Source organism: Rhinatrema bivittatum, chromosome 1 (assembly GCF_901001135.1).
Source record: "Rhinatrema bivittatum chromosome 1, aRhiBiv1.1, whole genome shotgun sequence".
Classification (NCBI taxonomy): domain Eukaryota; kingdom Metazoa; phylum Chordata; class Amphibia; order Gymnophiona; family Rhinatrematidae; genus Rhinatrema; species Rhinatrema bivittatum.
This window is the reverse complement of record NC_042615.1, coordinates 493,781,655-493,800,073: the sequence shown is the minus strand read 5'-3', so window position 1 is coordinate 493,800,073 and position 18,419 is coordinate 493,781,655. Positions and strand designations below refer to the sequence as shown.

The 18,419-nt window shown below is 40.8% G+C and overlaps 1 protein-coding gene across 3 annotated transcripts in view; it reads right to left on the bottom strand.

The window, feature by feature from the left end:
• Positions 1 to 942: 942 nt before the first annotated feature.
• The window catches only part of CNTLN (centlein), a 1,032,335-nt gene continuing 1,014,858 nt past the window's right edge, over positions 943 to 18,419 (bottom strand). For all 3 annotated transcript variants that reach the window (XM_029608687.1, XM_029608696.1, XM_029608677.1), the window contains exon 27: positions 943 to 1,666. In XM_029608687.1, coding sequence (XP_029464547.1) covers positions 1,565 to 1,666 — 102 coding nt within the window. In that variant the 3' untranslated portion in view covers positions 943 to 1,564. The remainder of the gene's footprint in view (positions 1,667 to 18,419) is intronic.

The window sequence follows — 18,419 nt, the reverse complement described above, 5'->3', positions numbered from 1 at the left end:
GGACCGGACTTGCCCACCCCTGTTTTAGACAGTATGAAAGGACATTTCCCATATGGAAATTGTAGGTTTTGTGAACTGACTATTCAGGGCATTTTGTGGTGCTATCTTTCAACAAATGAGGAGTTTCTATTGCATCAAGTCATTTGTTTATCTAGTAATGTCATGTACATTATTGTATGTACATGCCTTTTAATATATGTATGGTGTACAAAAAGACCTATGAAAGTATGTCTTTCAGAACACTGTAGCTGTTTAAATAGAGAGTAGATGGAGAAGCCTTTAGTTGCCCATACAATCCAACAATTGCAATGGCTGGTCATTGAGCAGGTATGAAAGCATTGGAGGGGGAGGAGTAATTTTCAGTCACTTCTCAATTTTAAGGAGCAATTTTGGATTTAAAATCTGAAAATTAAGGAGCCATATGGATTAAATAATGAGTTGGAATGGAATTCATTGGTGTGATTAAGTTTTGGGACTTTTGATTGGCTGTGAATTTTGGTGACGTACATTTAAACTCCATTGTGGTTTTGCAGAATTACACACAAGAAGGGGACCATGTTGAGACGTTTCTGTCCTGTGGTGTTGGCGGATTTTATTAAACAAGATCTGCACTTCGGAAGCAGGAATCCGAAACACAGAGCTGTGTCGAATGCCGGCTTGGAGCAAGGGAAGAGATTTGAGGATTTATTTATACATATAAGTATATATTCATGTAGGATATTGTGAAAACAAGACCTGTTTGTGACTTTGAAGGACAAGAGTTGAAGAATCATGACATACATCTATTACACAACTGTAGTATGGAAACTGGACTTTTTGATTTTTATTTGTAACTTATTGCTTAAATAAACTGTATGTACACTCAAATTCTCAATGCAAAATGTAAAATAATCTTGCTTAAGAATCTCAAATTTGTTTTAATTATGTGCATCTTCAGATTACATTTTACTATTCACTTTATTGAGTTGTATGATATAGATAAAACATACTTTAGTAAACAAACTCCAGTATGGATCTTAGAAAAAAAAATGTGGCAATAACCCTTGAGAAGCTTAGACATCTAAAACATACCTTCCAAATTCAAATGATATATGCATGGTCCATAATCTAAATTATTATTTTAACAAATCACAGATTTGGCATAAAATATTTAGAAGTTAGTATAGCATTTAATTAAATAAGTCATAAAATATTCTAACATTTTTGAATACATCCATGGTCTTCAAACATGTAGACTCATTTCTCTTTGTACTGTAGATTTCTCGTCATATTGATAGTAGCTGTTTTCCCCATAGTTCTTAATGTCCTTTTAATTTAATACAATATAAGATAAATCTTTTTAAAGAAAGTCTTTTGCAATAATTTTACACCCAATCTAATTTGGGCTACTTTGTCAAAAAGGTAAATTTGTCAATGGAAATACTAATTTGCACTCGGAGAGCTCCTCTGCAAAATAGCATACTAATAGTTTTAGCAGAAGGAAAGAGCTAAAGAGGATTATAATCTACATTTATTCCAAACAGCAGACAAATTCTTTCATTACAAAAGCAGTCTTGTAGCCATATCACCTAGTGTCCTTCATAAGTAAAGTATACTCTTCTACCAGCTTCCTCTTCTGATTCAGTTTTTCCAGCATGGCTTCCATTAAACATGAAGCAAAGGGAAACTGAAAAGAAAAACAGCAAGAAAAATGTTCACTGAATTCTGCATTTTGCTTCAGCTGCGAAACATTCACTAAATATCTTTAAACCATTAGAATTTGGTTATGTGACAACTTGTACGCATTATCCCATCTGATCTCTTTCAAAGTGATCTTCGTGGTTAGTGTGTGTAATTTTGTTCCAAATCATAAAAATGATAAAAGAGCAGGAGAGAAATGAAAAAAAGATAAACACCTTATTGAACAAGTCATGGTTTACTGAACATGTTAATGATGTAATCTGCAATACTAGCAGCTCTGTCATTTATCTTCAATCAGCTGATCAATAGGAGGTTACAGCCATTGCCTGCCTCACACAAGTAGAAGCACTTTGTAGATTCCTCTCAAGAGATTGAGAGAAAATTATTAATGCAGTTCCCTGTGCTGTGGCCCAATATGCTAAGAGTAATATGGTGGAACTTTGTGAATAAATGCTGTAAAAACCTTCCATTGATCAAGATACTGTAGGCAGGTTTGCTTTGAGCATTCTGTAACAGCATATTAGCCATTTAACAAATAGCTGATTTTACACATTTTTTAAATACAGATAGGGTATATATTTTATAAGACTATTATTTTGTATATATTTTCAGCTATTAGGCATAAGAAATTAATTTTCATCTGTTTTCCATGAATAAAAGTGTTCTGACTCATGCTCGATGCCAATTGGAACATTCTAAAAAGTGGCCATAGTTTAAAATATTAGGTTCTATTTCTTTTCTTTGCTTTCCAAAAGCAAGGGTTTTTCTTTTTAATAACTGTCCTCATCAGGAAATGGCTTAGAATATAAGAAATATATATATATATATATATATATATATATATATTACATCTTTTATTTCATGCAATCCAATAGGTCAGTTTAGTTCCTTGAGCTGACTGGGACTGGTATATTGAGATAACAGCATTCACAGTTCCTGGTGACCAGATTCAGAGTGCAATTGTACTGGACTCTGGAGGAAGCCATGGTCTGTGACCCCTGGTTCAGGTGTATTGTTGCACCTACAGCCAAGCTTTTGTGGTGTTCAACATAGGTTACCCTGTGCATCTTCTGTCTTCTTCCCTGGACACCATCCCTTCCTTCTGGAAGGAGGAAAGCAGCAGCTTCTTACCTGTGACTGCCTCCTTTTTCTGCTAGCTTCAGTTTGAAGTCTGAACCACACAGGGCCTTATAGTCTTACAGGACTCACCAGCTCTGCATGGTTCAAGCTTCATAGTAAAACAGGCAGAGAGGGAGGTAGACACAGATCACTGCTCTCCTGCTGGTGGGAGGGGAGTATGCCAGGAGATGAATGGGGAGAGATGATTGTGCCAGCCAGAAGTAGGGCATAGCACAATTTTTCTTGGGGAATGGGGGACGTTATTCTTGACTCTTGCACAGGGTGCTATTTTCCCTAAGGCTGACCATAGTTTCAGCAATGACTTGGCTACGTAGAAGAGGAATAGGTCTAAAATTGGGAAAATCATCTATGTTCTTGCAAATGAAGGCTTATCTCAACTGTAGGGAAGGACCTACAAAACAAGACGGTAATCGGTCCAGGAAAGCCACGGAAATGGAAAAACAAAAACTAGACCAATGCCTTGGAAAGTATTAATTCATTTATTGTTGAACATGCCCGACTCTGGCCAAAGTTTCGCTTTATGGCTGCATCAGGGGCTCTTTAGTATAGGTAAAATCTAGAGTGTGTACTCTAGTTCAATATAAAATCTCTCTTCGAGTATCCACTGATTTATTATGTCAAATTGATTTTGTACATATCTTGTTCAGTCAACCTCAAGGAGTATTGGAATCAAAGCTATGGTACTTTTCAATTAGGAGTTCTCTTTAGCAAAGACAAAGAGAAGTACTCTGTAGCCAAGTCAAATGATCTCTATATCCACAATTGACAGTTTAGTGCTGTATTGCATGCGATGACGCTTTTCAGCGACAGAACATCGTATGCCGAAGATTTATTTTAGTTTCGACGAAACCAACCAATTCGAATAACATTTGTGCCTTCAAGTTTCTCTAAAGACCATCTCTGGTCTTTGAAAAGTACCATAGCTTTGATTCCAATACTCCTTGAGGTTGACTGAACAAGATATGTACAAAATCAATTTGACATAATAAATCAGTGGATACTCGTAGAGAGATTTTATACTGAACTAGAGTGCACACTCTAGATTTTACCTATACTAAAGAGCCCCTGATGCAGCCATAAAGCAAAACTTTGGCCAGAGTCAGGCATGTTCAACAATAAGGGGTAGATTTTATAATTTTGCGCGAACAAAAGTACGCTGGATTTTATAAGATACGCGCGTAGCCGCGCGTATCTTATAAAATCCGGGGTCAGCGCGCATAAGGGGGTGCACATTTGTGCAACCTGCTCGCGCCGAGCCCAGTGCGCACTGCCTGTTCCCTCCGAGGCCGCTCCGATTTCGGAGCGGCCTCGGAGGGAACTTTCCTTCGCCCTCCCCCCCACTTTCCCCTCCCTTCCCCTACCTAACCCACCGCCCCCGGCCCTATCTAACCCCCCCCCCTTACCTTTGTTGCACGATTTACGCCTGCTAAAAGCAGACGTAAATCTGCATGTGCCAGCGGTCACATGCAGATTTACTGCATGTGCCAGCGTGGTCGAGGCCTTCGGACCAGCCCCCAACCCGGGGGCTGGTCCGGAGGCCTCGACCACGCCCCCGGGCCGGCGCCATGCCCCCGGGCCCGCCCCCGGGCCCACCGTGTCATTTAGGACACGCCCCTTTTACAAAGCCCTGGGACTTACGCGCGTCCCGGGGGCCTATGCAAAATAGGCGCGCCGGCGTGCGAGGGCCCTGCACGCGTAAATCTGGCCGGATTTACGCGCGCAGGGCATTTAAAATCCGGCCCTAAATGAATTAATCCTTTCCAAGGCATCAGTCTAGTTTTTGTTATCTCAACTGTAGCCCCACTAGAGATTAATTTTGATTCAGATATAAGCATATTTTCTCTTATGTGTAACTATTCAGTGCTGTGTATGTCTAGTAGTGCATTAGAAATAATAAATAGTAGCAGCAGTAGTAGTAAAAGAATAGGAGGAATCTGTTGGGCCAAAAAAAGTTAGCATATCAAAATATCAGCTCACTCTCAAAACAGTGTTAATACAATCTGATATGAGCAGTGTTACTGAACACAACATAATTTATTTATATCTTTCAATAATATGTAAATTTAGTACTTACATTGTATTGAACCACTTTTCTGGGGTGTCAACCTCTGACTTTTGCTATATCTCCCTTTGCATTTATTCTGAATAAAGAAATCTGACTCATGCTGTTTTTTGCGAACCTGATATTCTCACTAAGTCTCTGGATGAATATGCTGAATATATATTTCTATACTTACTGATTTTGTTTGCCATTATTTTCAAACTATGCTTAAGTACTGAAGGGGCTTTCATAGTTTCAAATAGGAGGATATTTCACAGTCATCACTTTTATCATATAAGAATGCTTCCTATCATTTTAGATTAAATATGCTCCTAATTAATGCTGCTGTCCCTACTACATTTTTTTAATATTTTAATAAAGGTACATTAAAATTAGAAAAAAATGAATAACTGTTTAACAAACATTCTTCTGGATCTATTTTACTACCACCCCCTGCCTACACCTCCATCTTACCTACTCTATCCTTTGCAGGAATCTTGCCCTCCTTCTCTTACCCTTTTGAGGGATCAAAGGCCTTTTATGTTTTCTCACTTGTTTTGGGTGGTGTACTATTAAAATAATGCCATGCTTCAATACATTTTTCTCTCATTATTTCATTAGATACAAGAACAGTTAACTTTTCCATTTGCATTAAATCCATTACTTTAGACAACATTATCTCTCTTCTTAGTGCTAACCTCTTTTAACATTATGCACTATTTAGAAATCAAGATGGGATTACTCACAAATTCTATTTTGTATATCTGAATATCCTGTATAATATGCCAAGTGGTCAATATTCAAAGGCTTTGTCCAGGTAACTTTTCATTTATTTTAATTTAATTTAGTATTTTTATTCCACCTTTCATGGCTGGTTAGCCACTTCAAGGCAGATTATATAATGTCAGTTCAAAATTTAGGACATTACATTATAACAAGTTTGCATACATTGTAGTATGTCGATACAATAGATCCTATTTGAATAGTTTTAATTTATAAGGAACAAACAATAATGTATAACAAACAAATTTTAAATTAGAATCAGTGAATATTTGCTAGGAATGTGTATTCATTTGAAATGAATTGCACACATGAACCAAAAAAGGCCACTTCTGATTCGTTCCAAATAGAAAGAAATGAAAATGGCCTTGACCAAAAAATGTTTGGTTGTTTTTGTTTAAGCTTCTCTGGTCCTGTGACACTCTTTTCCAGGGCTTCTCAAGGCCGTCCTGGGGCTCAGGCCTAACCTCACTGGTCTGAGACAAGTCCAGCCAGAGTGTGCCCCTCCGACCCACCCACCATATTGCTTGTGGGGGTTCTAGATTAAGAAAGAGGTAGGAGCAATGCCTATTTGCTCCTTCCCCACCAATATCCCTTTAAAAATGTTGCTGGTTGGCCCTGCGACCAATGCCATAGTGATGTTAAAATGGCACTGGTCTCAGGGATGGCTAGCACCATTTTGTTTTATGGCTGTATGTTTGTACAGATGTATAATAAAGTGGCACCAGCTAGTCTTGAGACTGGCACCATTTTGATGTCGCTATGGTGCTGATCTCAGGCTGGCCAGCACCATGTCAAAGGACACTGCTGGGGTAGTATTGAATGGGCATTGCTTCTGTCCTTTTCTCTTTCCATGACACCTACAAAAGTAGTAAGTAGGTGCCATGGAGCTCCTCATCCCTGGCAGATTTTTTAGGTTCTGGGAGAGGTGTTGTAGGACCTAGATGACCTCATTTGGGGGGGGGGGGGGGGGTTTAAAAATGTTTATTTTGGGTCAGCAAACAAAATAAACATTAAAGAAACTGAAAACACCCCTCCACTCACAAACATGAAAACAATGAACCTAAACAAAATTTTGGGGCCTGAACATCCCTAATATTTAAATTTAATTATATCCGTGATTATTTGAAAAGCAGATATGAACACTAATTACTCCAATAATTGAGGAACATTTTGGACATAATATACATGAGCTTCTACAGTAACTAAGAGCAAGTCTGGACATAATAAATTCCTTGGCTGATCAGGAGATGCTTCTCTGTTTTCTAGTCTTTATTTGTTATAGATTCAGTTGGTGTTGCTTATTTTACCGTGTGGGATCAGGCTGCATTTTCTTATTCCTTGAGTCTTGTAGGTATTATGTGAATTTTTGGTGTTGAAGTTTTGTAGTTTTTGAGCATTGTGGATTTTGTGTGAGTTGTCTCACTGATTCCTTGTATGTGAGGGACGGAGAAAGGGGGGGATTGTGTTCCAGAGTTCTGAAAAGTTTTTTGTTGAAACAACCATTTGGTTAAAAGTCTTCTCATAAAATGCATTTGCGTTTGATTTTTTAATGTACTTTATATGTTTTAAAATGTTTTGCTTTATTTAATGTTATTATTGTGAATATTTTATTTTGTACATCGTTTAAGCAGTTAGTGTTAAGCAATAAGTACATTTTAATAAATGAAAAAGAAAAATGAAATGAGCACTACTGCTTGCATGGTTGTTTTGAGGTTGCCTGGTTGCAGAAAAGGGCATAATTGTTTTACAATACCTAGGTGCCAGAATACTATTTGTGACTGTTGCTATTTAGCTCTCCATGGCCAATACAGAATCAATGATGATTCTTAAGCTTTAAACACCTTGTGCTGTGGATATAGTGCAATAATATCCAGGATAAGTATGGAAGGGTGGGGATGTTATCTAGTTGCGGCATATTGGTCACCCAAAGGATCTCTGTTTTGTCTCTGGTTTATCAGGAGTTGGTTGTTGGTTATCCATTTCTTTTTTATCTCCTTGGCACATTTTTCTAGGATTGTTGTCTCCTCTTTCCAGATGTTTGATATTGGTATGAGGATTTGAATGTCATCGCTGTACATGTATATTGAGTCCTGTCAGGGGCAGAAGGGGATATATTTCACCTGCTCTTGCCAGCTACCAGAGCATTTACCCCAGCAAAGGTAATGGAACAAGAGTTATATCTGGAGACACTACATCCCTTTTGTTCTCTGGTTCCTCTCACATTTAACTGGCTTCCGGTACAAAATCAACAGAGCCCAGATGTGCACGATTCCATTCTAGTATCAGAAGAGGATGCTCCACCACCCACACCAGGCCAAAGAGTACATCAACACTTAGACCGGGTGATAGGGCTGATGATTGATTTCTTTATCTCTTTAGCAGCTACAGGTAAGGGGGGTGCCTTATAAACTTTTCTTTCCGGAAGGTCGGATTTCCTACCTCAAGAGGGAGTCCCGATATCCCCAGTACATAGGGAAACTCTTTCAAAAGCTCTACGAGATGATTCTAGCCCATGACTCTCATTGCAGCAGGGTCCAGCCAGTCAGAGATGTATGTCAGGAGTATAAAAATCTGAGGTGACCATGGTCCCCTCCTCAGTCACCTTCATTCATTGGGGTCCTGGATTAGTGTTCCTTCACCTCTAGGCTCTGAAGAGGGTTCAACAGGCATACTCTCTGACCCCTAACTGAGCCTCCAGAACACTTGTCTTACCAGAAGACCTCTCCTTTTTCAGATTGATCAACAAGCCGATAAAAGAACTTGGGGTTAATGTGTGTAGGGACAAGGATCCTTATACAAATATCTTCAGCCTCCTCCAGATTTTGGAAACACCAGTACAGCCAGCAGCCATTTCAATCCATGCTATCCTATAAGAATTACACATAAGAATGTGAGACATTCCTATTTCTTGGGTTCCAGTAGCAAGGAAACTGGACCTCAAATACAGAGTGCAAAAATTCCCAGGGTTTGGTATAGTGCACCTACCTCATCAATCAGTGGTAGTAGAATCAGCTCTTAAAAGAACAAGGAAAACAAAAATATATTTGAATACTCCACCAGGGACAGGATCCCAAGCTACCAGACAATTTTGGTAAAAACGTTTTCAGAGCTCCATGCTTAATGCATGAATTTCTGCTCAAATATTCTACATGGTTCAATACTTACATGACTGTATACAAAAACTAAAGCCTTTCCTTCCTTTCAGTAATGACAGATCAGTATACCCTCAACTGCTCTAAGATGTCAAAGAGTGTATATGCTATCTTATTTGATCCATTTACAAAATGTTCAGTATTACAAACTTCATTAGACTCCATCAGATCACACTGCATGGCCTGATTGACAGCCAGTAGTTTGTGCAAGGATGTCCACGACAAGTTGGCAGATGTTCCTTGTCTAGGTGATCACCTCTTCAGAGAATCATTAAGAGAAACAGTTGCTCAAATAAAGGAACAACATGTGGCAGTCTAGTACCTCTTCACAGGATCGGAGAAACAGTCTTCCATGAAGCATTTTTACTACACTTTTAAAAGGCCGTATTTCCAGAGATGCCCCTTCTGGCAATTCCAATGTTACCAGATCCTACCTCCACAACAGCAACAACATCCGGCTTGCACTTGGCAAAGTGAGCGCCGACAGCCAAAAGCAGTACAATAGGTCTAGACCAATCCTGGACCGAGTGTTTGATCACTTTACAAACCCAGCAAATAACCTCTCAAGTAGGGGGGAGAATCAAACACTATCTGGAGGAGTGGTACAAGATCACCAGAGATTACTGTGTTCTCAAAATTGTGGGGTCTGGATACCATTTGGCTTGTCCTGCACCGTTCCCTGCAGGTATACTTTAAAATATACCACAAATGCCCTAGCTTCCCCCCCCCCCTGACACTCTAACTGGAAGTTGGAAGCAGTGACTAACACAAGGAGGCAGATTCCAGGGCTGCAGAGATAAGAAAAGCCACTATTCTGTATATCCCAACCCCAACCAAACAACTCTCTGCTGAGTCCAGTAGGGAGTTGCCCTCTCAGTATGATAGAAACAGCTAAAACTGAAAGCGAACCTCCCAGGGAAGAAATCTGGAAACTCTCCACCAAGAGACAGAAAGCAGGGATGCTGCAAGTGCAAACCTCTGTAGAAACAGGATTTCTTCAGCGTCCTGGAAACCTGAAGGTACCAAGGCAGGTTCGGTCTGATCTCCCCATCAACCTGGCCAAGGCATCAAAACCTAAGGCATGATTATGCATACTTTCCTCAAGGAATCAAGTGGTCCAGTAAGTAGAACAACAGTTGTATGAACCAGAACCTCCCTGCCTGTAGACAGAGTTATCCCTAAAAGAGGAAAGTATAGCTCGCAAACCACTGCAACAAAAGTGTAGCATCTCTGCAGCCATGGATATGGTGAGAGGTTGAAAGGCATATCTGCCAAGCGGGATGCAAATGGAACAGAACACTCCTTACTGAGGTAGGGTCCTGCATGCGAGAGTGACTGGCAAGAGCAGTCATCTGCGAAAAAAACACATTGTGCTCAGCTGGTATCAAAAAGGTGACTCCTGCATGGGAGAAATCCCTAATCTTCGCTGGTGAGCTGCCCCGAAGCGGAGACCCTCTGTACGATGGGGAGATCGAATACAGAATAGTTCCCTCACGAAATAAATCTGCTGCACATTAGGAAGACCTAGGAAAATGCACTCTTGGATCCCGAGGAGAACAGAGAATGATTGCCAGTCATAAACAGTGAAATCCCCTTTTCAGGAAATGGAGAATGAGGGTCACCCCATGTAGAGATGCTTGGGTCGATGGACGATCCTTCGGTGTATCAAAAGTCCATGATGCTCAATGGTGTCCATGGCATGCGACTGTGCCTATCAATGCCTACGGTATGGAAGGGCTCTTGCCTAAACTACGGCACTTGATGGTGCCCAGTTACTGGCCCTTACGGCTGCAAGGGTGGCCACAGCACCTCGATGGCATCAAGTGTGATCATGGCACTCAATGACAGTCTTGGTTCTCGATGTGGTCCTGACATCGATCCATCAGACCATCGGCGCACTGGCACAAATTTGCACAGGCAACCAACACCGGGCATGGCACCGAAGGTGCAGCAACAATAAGAACATGCCATATGGGTCAGACCAAGGGTCCATCAAGCCCAGCATCCTGTTTCCAACAGTGGCCAATCCAGGCCATAAGAACCTGGCAAGTACTCAAAAACGAAGTCTATTCCATGTTACCGTTGCTAATGGCAGTGGCTATTCTCTAAGTGAACTTAATAGCAGGTAATGGACTTCTCCTCCAAGAACGTATCCAATCCTTTTTTAAACACAGCTATACTAACTGCACTAACCACATCCTCTGACAACAAATTCCAGAGTTTAATTGTGCATTGAATAAAAAAGAACTTTCTCCGATTAGTTGTAAATGTGCCACATGCTAACTTCATGGAGTGCCCCCTAGTCTTTCTATTATCCGAAAGAGTAAATAACCGATTCACATCTACCTGTTCTAGACCATCTCTATCATATCCCCCCCTCAGCAGTCTCTTCTCCAAGCTGAAAAGTCCTAACCTCTTTAATCTTTCCTCATAGGGGAGCTGTTCCATTCCCCTTATCATTTTGGTCGCCCTTCTCTGTACCTTCTCCATCGCAATTATATCTTTTTTGAGATGCGGCGACCAGAATTGTACACAGTATTCAAGGTGCGGTCTCACCATGGAGCGATACAGAGGCATTATGACATTTTCCGTTTTATTCACCGTTCCCTTTCTAATAATTCCCAACATTGTTTGCTTTTTTGACTGCTGCAGCACACTGAACCGACGATTTCAATGTGTTATCCACTATGACGCCTAGATCTCTTTCTGCTCACCCTCTCTCGCACTGAGACTGAACTGCCATCACTGGCAAGCAAGAGGGGAGGCTAAGTCATCCAGGGATCCTGCCTGTGAAGACTAATTCCTTAGAATATGGGGAGGATGAGTTCTCTCCTCCACAGGAAAGGTGAGGTCCTCAATCTCATCACTGTCTCAAGCCTCCATCGATGCTGATCAATCAGTGAAATGACATGGACTTCCTGCCCAGGTAGAACTTAAGTGAGTCCCCAGGCTCACAGACCCATAAGGATTGCACACCCGAACTGCATTCTGTCAGTCATGCCAGGACCAGAGAAAGGCACAAAAAGAGACAGAGCAATGAGAGGACACAGAAACTAAACTGCAGATGCAGTATTTATTTACTAAGGGGAATAGAATTAAAATATGCCAAGCTGCACAGCGACTAAGGCCTGACATGTGGCTGGCAGAGAGTTGAAAGAAAGAGAAAAAGAAAAAGAAATAAGAAAATAATACTACCTACCGTAAGGTAAAAGAAATAGAAAAACAGCTGCAGCTCCAGAAAAAATCACAACAAAAACTGTGAAGAGAGAGTAAATATGACTACTGTGACCACATGGCTCCCGTGACCACCCGGCTCCGCAGAAAAAAAAGAGATGTAGGGACTCTTCCTAGGATGCAGGGTGATAACTACAGTTGCACATGCTCAGTAGAGTATATTTGAAAGCTCTAGAATCTTGAGATCAAAGTGCCGGTCTGGGCTTTATCTGATAACCGTTGCGATGGTATATAACTTAGCGATGGTATAGAAAAGATTTTAAATAAATAAAATAAAATAACTTCACCCATGTGTATGGCATGCCATCTTGTTTGTCCTCAGAGAAATGCTAAAATTAGTAGTCTGTCTTCAGAACATCAAACATTATTTCTAGGTGTATACTGTTGCTGTGCCCTGGTAGTGATCCCTGTGTTTTTCCACCCATATTCTAATAGCTGAATAATTGTAACGAGTGTTGCACAAACCAGATGCTTTTGGGCTGCTCAGTTGTTTAAAATGTCATCGTGGTGCATAATGACAGTTATAAAATCTCTGTGGAGCTTGGTGTTTCACTATCTTCTACCAGCAGGAAAATCCAAAATGGAATGGGATTAAGAGGTTTGTAATGATCTTAATAACAGATTAACCAATTTCCAGAAAGATACAATCTTTTCGGAGTTCATTAAATGTGGTCAAAGGAATTTACTTCATTATGCCAACTTCAGCATAGCTTAAAAGCCTCTGAGTATCACTTATTGATCAAATATGAGGAGAACTGAGAATTAACCAAATTAAGAAATGTTGATCACTTAGAGAAACTCCAACTCTCTTCCTGGCACTCAAATTACAGTAAATTTCTTCCCCAAGCCATGGTATTCACTTTATACATTTTGGAGGAAAGGAGAAAAAGTCATTTTCAACATAATTGAAATAAAAACAACTTGCACAGATTCAGCGGAATTTCAAAACTGTCCATGGTACATCATTTGTGTGTATAAATGGGCACATAAAGATTTATGTTATTTTATAAAGTGTGTGCATATGGGTGATGTCATTCGGTAGCACCGAATAGACTTCTCTCTCTTAGCTGGAAGAGCTTTGATCTCCACTGAGTACAGTATATGCAGGAGCTCCCGCACTGGTATTGCCAATGATTCTTTTCAGTCTATATCATAGTATTCCATGGCTAATTCATCCTATCTATGGAAAACATCACTTACAGTAGGCAAACTTGTTTTTTCCATTGATAAGCAGGCTGAATTAGCCATTACATGTGGGGAGTCCCAAGCTGAGGGTTGCAGCGGAGCACTTACTGAACAAGCAACTCAGACCCCACCATGGAGAGTAGACTACTGCGAGAACAGGTCACGCAAACTACCTATCCGAATTTATGTCAGTCTTTGAGAGGTTGTCCAGACCGCAATGGAATATAAAGGTGTGAACTGATGACCAAGTTGCAGCTTTGCAAATATCTTCGGGGGACACTTCTCTAAGATGAGCAACAGTGGAAGCCATAGCTCTGATTTGAGTTTTGGCAGCTCTGAAATGCATTCCATTATCTAGGTAGGCAATGTACATTTGGTGACTGTGACACCAAGTCTGTTAGAGTCATATATGTGTTATGGTTGAGCAGCGTTTGGGTGGATCCTTGGGTACTGTGGCAGATGACCATGCCCACGGGGAGGAGCCCCGTGAGGAGCCACAGTACTAGGCTAGACTCAGAACGCACAAACACAGTTAGTTCTTTATTATACAGCTTGAAGAGTACCACCAGAGGTGGCAGTAGTGAGGCAGTCTGGTAGTTGCAGTCTCAGGGGCCTCGGCAGCGGGATCCCTTCTCACCCCGTTGGTCTTGGGAGGTTCCGAAGCAGGTCTCCCAGTAGGCAGTACTGTGGATGAGATAGACCTGAGAGTTAGAGTACTCACTAGGTGTTTGCTGTAGATATGCGATTCCACCAGGTTGTAGAAGGAAGTGCAGGCACCGAGGCAGGGAGAGCAGGCTCTCGAGGAGCGAGTACCTGTTCCCTGTAAGGCACCTGAAATAAAGCAGAGGGCCCCCGAGGAGTGGGTACCCAGGTTAGCAGTTACCCCGAAAGGCAGAGAGAGAGCTTCCAGGGGCAGCATGGAAGCGGCAGAGTAGCGTAGACAGGAATGGATTAGAGTCCTTGCTAATTCAACGAGCTAGCAAATTAGAATAGGTTATATACCCGGATGGCGTGACATCAGGAAGGGGGAACGCCCCCGAGGTTCACGCCAAGGCTGGAATAAAGACGTGGGTGGCGTGCATGCACCCTAGTAGGTACCTGGGAGGAGCATGGCGGGAGGCTGCACCATAGCCATTCCGGCAGTAGCCATCTTTCCTAGGTAAGCGGGAGGAGCAGTGAATAAGGTGAGGCAAACGGGGCGAAGCCGTCTAGCACCGACGGATGCAACAATATGTTGAATAATTGTGAAGCCTGATAATGCGGTTGAGTTTTTCTCTCATACTAGGTGAAAGCTCTTTATAATCTAAGGTATCAAAGGCTTTTTCTCTTTCATAAATATGTGGTCTCGGAAAAAGGTAGATAGTCGAATGGATTGAATGATATGGAAAGCAGAGACAACATTTGATAGAAATACCATGTGAGTGTGAACAACTACTCGATCATGCAAGAAATACATTTACGGCATACAGTGGACATGAGCTTGCTGATGCTTGTAGCTGAGGTAACTGTGATGAGGAATGCTACTTTCCATGTCAGGAAGTTAATGAGTTAATGAATTGAGAAAGGACAACACTGAAGTTCCACGGAACTGGAAAGTTTTGTGTCAGGGGCCTAATACGGAACATGCCTTTCATAATTCTCGATATCAGTGAATGAGTACAGATGGGTTTAGCATGCGCTTGAATGTGTTAAGCCACTAAGGTGCTGAAATGTACTTTCACTGACAATGTGGTGAGGCATGAGTCAGAAAGGAGGAGCAAATGCTTGGGCTTGTATGAAAATGGGTCCAAGGTTTTCTGTTAGCACCATTTGGAATATCCAATCCATTTGAAGATATAGCTCTTTCTGGTGGATGGCTTTTTAGCTGGAATCAAAATATCTTCAATCACTCTAGGCAAAGAGAGATGAGCGTTCAACATCCAAGCAATTAGATTGAGGTATGGAAAGGTTGGATGATAGAGCTTTTGTTTGTCTTGAGTTAACGAAGTAGGGTCTGCTCTCAAATTCATAGCGCGACTGCTGGAAACTTGTTCAAGATATACAAACCATGTCTATCTGGGTCACGCTGGAGCTATAAGAATCAAGCAAGCACAGTCTTGCAGCAGTGTTTGCACTGTTCCAGCAATCAGTGGTAATGTTGGAAAAACATCCATAAGGCTTGTTTCCTGATTGAGGAGGAAAGCGTCCTAAGCCAGTCTGAGATTGCTGGATAAAACTGAGGAAAAATGTATCATTCTGTTTTGACGCAAAAGGTCAATTGACAGTTGATCCCCTAAATCGAATAGCTCGTCAGCTGGTGATTGTCACAAAGATCACTCATTCAGTCAAAATATTCTGCTGAGGCGATCTGCTAGCATGCTGAAGATTTCTGGAAGATAGGTGACTTGTAGCACAGGCCAATGTCTGGTTGTGCAATCACAAATCTTTAACACTTCCTTGAGGAGAGGCCATGATTCTATGCCTCCCGTTTGCTGATATAAAACATAGCATCTTGGTTGACTGAATTAAGATGCTCTTCCCTTGAAGAAGGTGCATGAACATTGATGGAGCCTGATCGCCCTTAATTCCAGCAGATTGACAAGAAAATGGCTCTCCTTGTAAATTCAGGTACTCTGAGACTGGAATCAGCCCATGTGAGCTCTCCCTCTTTTCAAAGAGGTGTCCACTGCTAGCGAGACAATGAGGAAGAGTGCAAAATAGCACTCCATCCTGAAGCACATGGGGGGAGAGGGGTTTTACCACCAGTGTAACTCTCGCCTCAGAAACCTGGACTACAGTGATAATGGTTGGGTCAGCTGATCTCATTAAAAGGTAGATTTTAAAAGGCTTGTGGCATGCAAAAATGGCCATTTACACGTGTAAGAGGCCCAAGCGGGAGCAACGTGAATTTTAAATAGCTGGGAAGGGTGCGCATATATTGAGGTAAGCGTGCCCAGAAAAAGTGGGCGGAAAAGGGCATGGGCATTCCAGCATTGATGTGCATAGACTCTAATTTTCCTCAGCCAGCGCACGTAACTTGTGCGAGAGAGAGACCGACCAACATGTTACTTTACTATTTATACTACTGTAAGTGGGGGCACTTTTAACTCAGTGTAGGGGTTTGGGGAGTGGGGTAGGTTGGGGGGGGGGGCAGTTTTACATGCATAGTAGGAGGTATCCATTGTAAAATTGACCTCATTAAAGAATTTTAGATGTTATTTATTTAATGATTGATTTTTATATACCGTTGTTAGGGGGACCATCACAAAGGTTCACATAGTTGTTGTAAGTTCAAATAAAATAACAGTTATATAAGTATATAAATAATCATTTTATAAAATGAAGAAAATAAAATAGTTAAAAGGCAATGCATAAATCTAAAATAAGACAAAACAATAATGTTAATGATAAAGATTAAAATATATCATAAACAATAAAGCATCATGAGGTTAGTAAAATCAAAATCAAGTGTTCAATAAAATGCTGGAAAACGAACTATGTTGGATCCTGATAAGCCTTCTTAAATAGCCAAGTTTTTACTTCCTTTCTGAATGTTTTTAATTCTGATTGTAGCCGCAATTCAGCTGGGAGGGAATACCAAATTTTGGGTCCTGCTAATGAGAGTGCACAATATCTTACTTGATAAAGATGTGCTGATTGGACTGATGGTATACTGAATAGACCTTTGTTTGCAGATCGTAGATTGTGTTGTGGAGCATGCAACCGAATAGCCGCATTTAGCTAATCTGCTTGCTCTCCGTAAATAGCTTTATGTAGTATGCATACAATTTTGTATTCAATCCGGTACTTTATCGGTAACCAATGTAATGATATCAATGTTGGAGTTATGTGGTCATGTTTGTTTGTGCCCATTAAGATTCTAGCTGCTCAATTTTGTAGGATTTGAAGTGGTCGAACAGTGGATGCTGGTAGGCCAAGTAAGAGGAGTTACAGTAATCGGTGTTTGCAAAGATCAAAAGTTAAAGAACCATTCTAAAATCTGAGGGATTTAGAAGTGGTTTTAATCATTTTAAAGTTTGAAGTTTATTGTAACCTTCTTTGATTTTGGTGGAAATGTGTTTTTTGAAATTGAACTCACTGTCAGTGATTACCCCTAGATCACGGGAATGGGTTGTGATCCTTATTTCGGTTGAGAGATTTTCTAATTTTAAAGACGGTAGACTTGAAATGATGGGTCTTCTATCCAACATAATGACTTCTGTTTATTAACATTAAGAATAAGTTTCATATGGGATAGTAGCTGTTTAATGATTGATAAGTACATAGTTGTCATTTTTAAAGTGGACTCAAGTTATTCTTGAACTGGAATGAGAATCTGTATATCATTGGCGGAAATGTAATGAGTGAGCCCAAGACTGGCTAGAAGATGACAGAGGGGAAGCATGTAAATGTTAAATAAAGTAGCGGAGAGGGCTGAGCTCTGAGGGTTATTTTGTCAGAGATACAGTTATTGATTTTTATCTGGAAATATCGGCTGGAAAGGTAGGAAGAAAATCATTGCAGCGTAGTCTTTGAGAGCCCAATTTCAATCAACCTGTCAAGCAGAATAGAGTGATTAACTGTATCAAATGCTGCCGATAAATCAAGTAAAATCAGTATGTATCTTTGCCCATTGTCAAATCCTTTCAAAACAGTATCTGCTAAAGGAGTTGATTTGTACAATGCAGCTAGCAGAGATTGCAATGTTAAAATAAACTCCTCTTGTTAGAAATGACATCACTTATAAGGTCTAAAATTCTTTAATGATGTCAATTTAACAAAGGATGCCTATGAATGTGTCTGTAACACCCCCAAAACCCCAACCCACCTCCCGAAAACTCACCCCAAATCAAAGTGCCCCCTTACAATGGTCCATACATATAGAGTATCAGACTGAGCACTATAAAAAGGTGCTCTCTCTCCCCTTCCCTCCCCCCTAACAAGGAGCAGCAGCAAAGTGGCACACGTATGTGTCATACAGCTCCAAACATGCATGCATGCATGGAGAGTATTTTATAACCTACACGCATAGTGCTTATTTTTGTGCGTGGTGAGATATGCGTATTTATGGGCGCGTGCGTGTGCGGCCCTTTTAAAATCTACCTTTAAGTGCAGAGACCCCAGTGTAGATACTGTATATAAAGACGGTTCAATAGGATTACGTTTAATGGCCATTGCCATCTAACCTGACACAACAATAACCACTTGGGCTGCCAAATGCTGAG